Below are 8,710 nucleotides of genomic sequence, written 5' to 3'. Positions count from 1 at the left end.
GTGTGTGTGTGTGTGTATGCATCAAAGAGGGTTTATTTGATTTTACTGAATCAGGATCATCGTGGCCAAGATATGAGCACATTGATGTGAATGACAACCATAAGAGAGTGAAACATATGATATAAGATTCTGATCAAACCTCTATTATGGTTTTGTCCTCCGTGTGAAAGTCCTCCCTTCCAAACTCCAGGTCAATTTTTTATGGCAGTTTATTTTAGCGAAGTGATATGAGACTGATTACAGTAAAAACAAACATTAATTGTTACCAGGAACTACTATATTGCCTCCCAATGCAGCGATATAACGAATTGAATCTGACATCAACGCCATGGTACATGCGGTAAAATATTGCAAACATGGTTTATAGATCATGTTAAGACCAAAAACCCTATCGCTTTTTGTTTTAACACAGTTTTAGGTCTTTTAAAAAAATATGTTAAAAGTAATTTAGATATACTATAAGTTAATCTATTTTAAGACCCTCACTCTTCCAATTATATCTCAGCTCCTACTATATAAAAATATCAACTGTAACAAACTAAGAAATGTTTTAATAGTGACAATGACACAGAAGAATCAGATGGAGTGCTACATGATATTCAGAGACTTATCAATGTTATTAAAAAAATATGCCTTTTTGCCCTCATGGTAAACGTGCCAGCTGGTGCCGGGAAGTCGAGATGATTTTGTGTCAGGGACCTCTGCAGAAAGTTTCCCTCCCTCAGAGACCATAAAGAAGTCCAAAGATCAGGGAGACACAGAGAGGAACAAAAACGCTGATTAGAGATCAGAGCCTGTCCAGTCTTCTCCACCAGCAGAGCTGCACCACCACTCCCTCAGACTACAGGTACGACACAATGAACTCCGGGTTATATCTGGGGTAGGGTATATATGATATACTGTATATGTCTACAGGTCTGTGTGATATGACTATATGCTATATGAATTTATAACATTATATTTCAATATTTGTATATTTTCTAATGAATTTGTTATGTTTTAGAAAATTTATAATTTTTCATTGTAAGTGATGTAAAGTGATGAATATTCAACAGTGTAAAATCATTTAAAACCTACTTTTATCTTTTAACTGATATAAGCTGTAATCATTTACATACTTTTATCTTGTGTTTTGGATTTTATCTACTTTCTATCACTCGTTTATTACTGTAAAAAATCTTTGTAGGTAAACAAGTAAATTCAATTTTCGTTTAAAGTTTGGGTTAGGGTTAGGGTTTTTATTTGTGTATTTATTTAAATGTAAGAAAGTTTGTTTCGTATTCTAAATTAATCTTTAGGCATCACTGACCTATAGATTCCTGTTTGTGGGTTGGTTTTGGCTAAAAAGGACCATTACATAAATTATTAAATAGTTTAAGCAGGTGTTGGTTATTAACAGTAAAAACAATAAATTATCAGCAGATTTTAAGCTTTCTGTACATCTTTCCAAGTGAATCACATCTGAATTAATTGTTTCTCAACATAATGTAGCTGATTCATAGTTTCATTGTTTTTGAATTTTGTTAACAAAGAGAAAGGAAGTATGCAAATATTGATATAGGTTGAACGTCTGAATAGTAGTAATAAGTAATATCGCCCTATTGGTATTTTTACTTCTTGCACCACTGGTCACCAAAATAAAAAAATGTTCATGTGTCCTCAGCTCCACAGGAGTGAGTTTGCCACCATGGAGATGAAAAGTATCCTAAAAACTAACAAAAGTAAGTTTTTAATGTCACTTTTCTACTTTTTCTACTACATGCATGTTTGATAACCTTTGCCCAGTGTGGGGAGCTAATGACTCAGCTTGATAAAAGGCTTGATTGTGTCCATAGAGGCTTAATTGTAACCTTTAAAGACACTCTGAAAAACATATAATCACATTTGTTAAATGTAAACCTTTTTCCTCATTTCTGTTAGAAATCAACTCTGTGAACTGATATTAACAAAGACGTTTTCTCCTGAATGTGTCCCCCCACAGGGGTGCAAGGCAGCACCACCCAGAGCAGCTCCATCGGGGCCGTTCGCTGGACCCTGCCTGAGGAGAGCTTCCAGGCTCACAGCTCGGCCCCCAGCAGACAGGCCAACAACCTCACCAAACACTCACAGGTACATGAAACAACCTTGATTTAGTTGATTACCTTGAGGTTTGACATTGAGGTTTCATTAAAAAAAAAACCTACAGTAGGAATAAACATTTGAATTTGACCTGCAGCAACATCCTCGTCAGAGCGGCCTGAAGGATCTACGCAGCCTGCAGGAGTGTGTGCAGTTCATCAATCACTGGAAGGACCAAGTGGACCAAGTCTGCAAGGTAGGACATGAGGGAGGGAAGGAATCAATTCATCAGACACATATTAATGTTATTACTCATTAAAAGCAGTCTTACAGTGTAAATTCAGAGGGCAAAGAACAAATATACGAGAAAAATGTGTGTCTGAATGTATAATACGTAATTTATACACATGGTGACACTGACGTTAAACATTAGCTTGCCTCATTTTTAACCTCCAATTTCCTTTAATATAGAGGCCACTGTAGGCTGTTTCCCAGCTCAGTAGAAAAGTCAACAAAAAAAAAGATAAGAGCCTTTTGATTTTAACAGGAAAATGAGACAAATTGTGTTACAGGCTCATATGGTTGATCATTTCAGCCTGTTAAAAGTTCATTGCTGAAGATAAAGTTTACAGATGTGTAGAGTTTCGATTCAGGACCAACTGTTACGCCTTTTTGGTGCATAATGAGCTCATGTGAACCCAGTATTTATGGCCACATAGACTGGATAAGCGTTGCTACTGGAAACCACTTTGCTTGTCAGTGTTAATTGGGTGGGTGGATGCTGATAGGACACATTTATTGACCCGTTTACAGCCCAGTTACATGACCCCGTGGGCAGAAACATGTAGGGTGGGGGACAATGCCTACAGTAAGAAGTTATGTACTGCATCTGATTTTTTTCCCCACAAGAGGTTATATTGGTTTAAAATGGCCCTTTTGACATCTGTAAATGGAAAACTTCCCACATGTGACCTATTTCACACCATTTTAACCAAAGTGACCTCTGAAATATCAGGTGGTGTAAACAAAAACAGTCAGTGCCCAGTTTTCAGCTTAGGCCTTGAAACTCACATTACTGTCAATGTGAGCTGACTTTTTTGTTATTTTATCTAATTGTAATAGTAGCCGCCATTATGTTCTGTGTATAACAGTGTCTGACACTGCTGTGTTTGTGCAGGGTAGTAGTGATCCAGAGGAGGGCACCAGTACAAGAACAGCCCAGAGTTCAGACCGGCGTACTGAGCGCAGTCTTGAGGAGAGCAGGAAACTGATTCTGGAGTGGGCTGACGAACTCCACCACGTCGACAAGGTCAGTGCACACAAGAGTTATACTGTAATTACCAGCTGTGAAAATTTATTTATATATAAGAAATAGAAAAAAATATCAATCGTAACTTATTGATTTTGTGTCTGTAGCTCCTGAAGGAGACCCCCTTGGCATCTGAGATTCAAGAACATGAAAACAAAGAAGACAAAGATGCCAATGAGGAGGCACAAATGAGGATCATGGAGTGGGCAAAGGAGCTGCAGAAGGCGACTGAGGTGAGGAGTCGTAAACCTGAACCTGAAAGTTATTATTATTTATTACTGCAAAACAGAAATGATACCTAGGGCAGCTCAGTTAAGAAGTGTGAGCCTTTTGTCTGTTTGGCATTAAACTCCAGGAGGGCAGAATTTATCTGAGTTTGTGTCAAATATCGCAGCTGAAAACATGTTTGTGTTTGCAGAGTTGTGGTGTGCAAAGCGATGAGCTGGGCAGAGTGTTGCGTCTTCTCGGCCTTAAGAAGAAACGACTGTTCAAACTTCTGCCTCTGCTGGAGTTCATCACCTGGTCTCTGCTCAAAGAAGACAGCATAGTAAGAAACCACTGGCAAATTAACATTTCTACCAGTTCTTTTATCAAATATATCCAGGTAATAAAAAAAGAACATTTATTTAGCCATATTACAAAATTTCAGCTGAGTCGTATCTAAAAATAATTAAATTAGAAATGAGGAAGGAAAGTTTTTACCATTAAACTGTAAATAATTTGATATGAAACAGAAACCATTAGAGGTCACTTGAATTCAAAGATAAACATTTAAACTGCTCTGATAACCATGAAACACAGAACCGAATGAAGCTGTTTGATGCCACGCACTGCGGACATGACCAAGTTATAAAATGACTTTACATAACGTGATTTGAGTGAACCCTGCTCTTTCAATTTGTGCTGAGCAATAACTTATATAACTCTGACTCTGCTCTGATAAACTACAACAGTCAATGTCCTTGATAACTGATAGTGAAGACTCTGCAGATAAACTATCATAACATTCGCAGATGATGGTGTAGTGTACGTAGCAAAGTTCTTGATTGAAATGTGAAGGAATATATTGTGGTTGGTGCCTAGTTTTAAGATATGAATACAACATGTGCAGTAACAATAAACTGCTCTTTACTCTACTTGTTATGGTTTTGACCTTCCAGGCAATCATTCAATGTTGGCCGACTTCTAAAAATGGTGCAAGAGCCTTGTGTTTAGCATTATTGCTCTCACAAAGAAAGTGGTATGACCGCTCCCAGTCAAACTTAGCAAAGTAGCAACGGTGTGGGAAAAGTCAATATTTACAAGATTTACTAGTTAGGATTATATTTGCAAACTACATGGTCATAAGGGAAGGTAGAATTAGAGAATCACTACATATAAATGCTGTTCATATGAAACATATCTTCATTTTATCTTTATTTCTTTCAGACGATGATTCCACAGTTGTGGCTACTGGCAAAGCAAAGGACCTGGAAAGCAGGAATTCCCAGATACATCCCCAACTCAGGTGTGCATTTTTAAATCAGTTTTTAGATAAGATACATTACAAGCCTTTTGAAATGCCACTAATTTACCTTAAGGAGAAGAACAATTACAGCTCATAAAAAGTACCTAAGAACCAGTGGTTCCCAACTTTTTCTTAATACGAAGCAATTTCTCCCTGCAGCCCTTCATCACAGTTTAAGTGTCTTTGAGTTGAGCAGTTCCATCAAGTAGGGATTGTCCCTACTCAGAATAATTTGTATAGACCTGGACAGCATATCAAAATAAAAAACAAAAACAAAGATTAGACAAAAGTTAAAACTAAATAATTATTATAAATTATTTCCTATCTTGGGACCCCTTGGAAATCAATGGTTTGGACCATGTACAATAAACATTTCTCTTGTTTATCCAGTGTAACTTTAATATAATGTCTGTGTTTCTACTTTCAGTTTGGAGTTGGATTTGCAGCGCAGAAGGTAAGATCAACCTCCACTTTATCTTCATCTCAACTGAAACAGAGAAAAAGCAAACCAAACATTTACAGTACGACAAACTCATTTATACCAACAATCTCTTTTCCTTATCAGCTGATGTGATTCTCGACCCAATGACGAACCACCCCTGGCTTCAGCTGTCAGACGACCAGCGTAGGGTCCAGGAGGGCATGTCAGAGTCCGACCTGCCTTACAGCCCCCAGCGATTCGACAACTGGCTCTGTGTGCTAGGCTGGCAGGGCTACGACAGGGGCCGCCACTACTGGGAGGTAGACATAGCCAACAGCGGCTCCTGGCGTGTGGGACTGACCACTGCCGATTCCAAGCGCCAAGGCCGCTTCCCCATGACCCCAAAGCGGGGCTACTGGGCCCTGTGGCGCAGCACACACCAGTTCTACGCCTGCACCAAGCTGGAGACGCCACTGCCTGTCGATCTAGTGCCACGGCGTATAGGCATCTACTTAGACTACGAAGAGGGCCAGATCTCCTTCTACAACGCAGAAACAAAGTCCCATATCTACACCTTCACTGGAACCTTCAGAGGAAAGCTGTACCCGTTGTTCGCCCCGCTGGATGGTCGCACACTCATGACAATCGTCCCACCACGAAAGTCTCAGAAGACTGAGGAAGATTAACCTTAACAACTCTTGTTGGACACTTGGAAGAACTCACTTTGACTTTTAAAAAAATGCCTCAACCTAAAAGTACCAAAACCAAAATCTGCACAAAGATTAAGTTTTCAAAAAAATGTGGTATAATCAGTGAAAAGCACAAATTCTGGCTTTCAGAACCAGGAAGTATTTAATATTTCACATGAACTTGCCTTCCCTAAATGTTACTTTAAATATATCTGTCAGTTTCTCATCTTAAAACTGAATTTAAAATCTCTGAAGCGTCAATTAAAAACTGAAAAACAGCAGCAGACACAAGACTGAACTACATAAAAGTGCTGATCACATTGTTATAGAACAAGTTAATAGATGTAACTGATCATAGCACTCGTGGAAGTGGAAATTGTTATCCGAAGTTGAGAAACACAAACAAAAACTCAACTTTGAGTAAAAATATTTATTTATTATTAATGGAATTTTAAAAGATAAGCAAGAAATTCTATATATATATATATATATATGTATATTTAGCAGTAGACATTTCAGTGTGAACACATTCTGCATCTACATACATGCACTTTATTATGCACTTTCAGACACATCATAAATACTTCATATACATTTCAGGTTGTTTTTTTATATCTCTGGCTTTTTTCTGGCATCACATCACACTTTACACACATAATTCACTGAGAGGAAAATGATTCCACCCAAATGCCAACTGCATGTATCTCTACTCATGTAAAGCTTTTCAATAAAGGTCTTTGGTAACTTTGTACTATTGCAAAGCTGACTTTACCCTTCAAGACTTTGCATTGCTGGATTAAAAGTGTCAAAATTCTGTAACAATATTCAAATTACAATTAATTTACCAGAACATTGTACATAAAGAAATATAAAATCATGTGTGTACGTATGTGTGCTGCCTGTCAGGAGTCTTTCTTACAAGCCCAGGGTCCATAATCCTCGCAGCTGGCTGCGAAGAGCCTCCCACCTCCCCTCAGATCTGCACAGTCCCTGTGATCAGTATCCCACTCCCACGTCGCCCTGCCAACACAACATACACATAAACACAGGGAGGTATAAGAGACAACACTTGAGCCTTAAATTCCAAATAAAGTGATCTTAAGGTAATTTTGGAGTAAGTGGTAAATGTAGATCAATACAATAGTTGACTAAATGTGTATGTGTGTATGTCAATGTATATATGTATATGTATGTATATATGTACTGTATCATTGTAATAAAAACAGAAAACCTTTAATGATGTTTGTGTCTTAATCTTTAATAAAATAGACAAATATGGTTAAAAATAAGTGTTTTCTATCAATATCTTGAGATATTGATATTGATACCATAGTCTGGGTGAATACTTGATCCTGATTGGCTGCAGTGTGTCCATTAATTCCATATAATGTATACCTCCTTGGGCATTATCCCTTACTTACTGGGTACAGTCACTGTACAGTATAATATATATTAGTTAAAGATCACCATTATTGTCCTGCTTATAGTCTTTATTTTCAGCTGTTATTGAATTATTTTTGAGGCAACAAGAATTTTCTTGAACGTTTCATTGAAAGAATGATGTCATTGAACACAAATTTATGTAAAATACTGTAGATAGAGTGTAAAATTCACAAATATTTGTATCTTCACAGACAAATGTCTCCTGGGCTAAAATGGGATACAGATATTTTACTATCTTACAAAGACAACAGATTCATAACATGTTTTTATAATTATTGAACAGATTTTGTAGAATAAAGTACACTAATACTCATGTTAGGAACTTAGGAACCCCCTTAAAGATCAACAAATAAACCCAAAAGCATCACCGGGACACAGAAAACCACATTTGTGAGCTTTGAGATTTTAATTTCCATAAATCTACAGAATATTATTTTCTCTCTTGTCACTTTTGTACTGAAGTGAAGTGTATTTCTATTATTTAATCCTGCATTTGAAAAACAGTTAGTCTCCTAAACCGTGTGTCAGTCAATCCGGACTTACGGCATGTAGTGCTGGATGTCCAACCCATCCAACCACAGCCACTGACCCTCCTTCTCAGCGTCCGTCAGTCCCACCCACAGGAAGGGAAACTGAGGCAGCTTCTCCATCACACTTTGGATAAATTCCTGAGGAGGACGCAACATTTGGAGGACTTCAGATCCATTGTGGGACAGAAATTCTGATGTTTTCTGTCTGGTGTCTATAAAACTTAATCTGTGTTAGGTTCAAGTGGACAAATGTTTTAATTCAAGATCACAGAATTTAAAGAGAGAGCTGTGTGTATCAGAGCTGCAGGTTTAAGTTATAATGTGATCTGATGTGTCATGTTGACTTTTTGTGCCAAGCTAAAAGCATTAAAGGGATTAGTTTACAGGTTATAGATAAAAAATTCACTTGCCACTAGATGTCACACTATAGCAACAGCATCTCAGACCTCCATGGGTACTACAGCCAACCATACTCTATTGACAAAACTAGTTACTTTACGGAGCAGATAATCATAAAACACAACTCTTTTTGGACACTTGGAAGAGCTCACTTTGACTTTTACAAAAAATGCCTCAACCTAAAAGTACCAAAACCAAATGTTTTCAAAAAAATGTGGCATAATCAGTGAAAAGCACAAATTCTGGCTTTCAGAACCAGGAAGTATTTAAGATTTCACATGAACTTGCCTTCCCTAAATGTTACTTTAAATATATCTGTCAGTTTCTCATCTTAAAACTGAATTTAAAATCTCT

The 8,710-nt window shown here is 37.5% G+C and overlaps 2 protein-coding genes across 3 annotated transcripts in view; one reads left to right on the top strand and one right to left on the bottom strand.

The window, feature by feature from the left end:
- The first annotated feature begins 809 nt into the window (after positions 1-809).
- si:dkey-219e21.2 (nuclear factor 7, brain) lies at positions 810-6,345 on the top strand. The gene is made up of 10 exons (XM_035674901.1): positions 810-847; positions 1,664-1,721; positions 1,982-2,109; positions 2,216-2,314; positions 3,236-3,367; positions 3,475-3,600; positions 3,786-3,914; positions 4,796-4,874; positions 5,302-5,328; positions 5,440-6,345. Exons 2-10 carry the CDS (start codon positions 1,688-1,690, stop codon positions 5,979-5,981), a joined length of 1,296 nt encoding a protein of 431 aa, XP_035530794.1. The 5' UTR covers positions 810-847; positions 1,664-1,687; the 3' UTR covers positions 5,982-6,345.
- A 71-nt stretch (positions 6,346-6,416) lies between these two features.
- LOC118337792 (CD209 antigen-like protein E) overlaps positions 6,417-8,710 on the bottom strand; it is a 6,499-nt gene continuing 4,205 nt past the window's right edge. For both annotated transcript variants that reach the window (XM_035674902.1, XM_035674903.1), the window contains exons 5-6: positions 7,971-8,095; positions 6,417-7,004 (exon numbers count right to left, since the gene is read on the bottom strand). In XM_035674902.1, the coding sequence (XP_035530795.1) occupies positions 6,887-7,004; positions 7,971-8,095 (243 nt within the window). In that variant the 3' untranslated portion in view covers positions 6,417-6,886. The remainder of the gene's footprint in view (positions 7,005-7,970; positions 8,096-8,710) is intronic.

Source organism: Morone saxatilis, unplaced genomic scaffold (genome assembly GCF_004916995.1).
Source record: "Morone saxatilis isolate NCDOM2014 unplaced genomic scaffold, NCSU_SB_2.0 Contig4, whole genome shotgun sequence".
Taxonomy (NCBI): domain Eukaryota; kingdom Metazoa; phylum Chordata; class Actinopteri; family Moronidae; genus Morone; species Morone saxatilis.
This window is presented reverse-complemented; position numbering and strand designations above follow the sequence as displayed.

What these genes read in the sequence shown, in the direction of transcription:
- si:dkey-219e21.2 (XM_035674901.1), top strand. Translation starts at nt 1,688, where the DNA reads ATGGAGATGAAAAGTATCCTAAAAACTAACAAAA. An exon ending in ACCTCACCAAACACTCACAG is followed by an intron (nt 2,110 to 2,215) that starts GTACATGAAACA and finishes TTTGACCTGCAG; the next exon opens with CAACATCCTCGTCAGAGCGG. An exon ending in AAGTGGACCAAGTCTGCAAG is followed by an intron (nt 2,315 to 3,235) that starts GTAGGACATGAG and finishes GTGTTTGTGCAG; the next exon opens with GGTAGTAGTGATCCAGAGGA.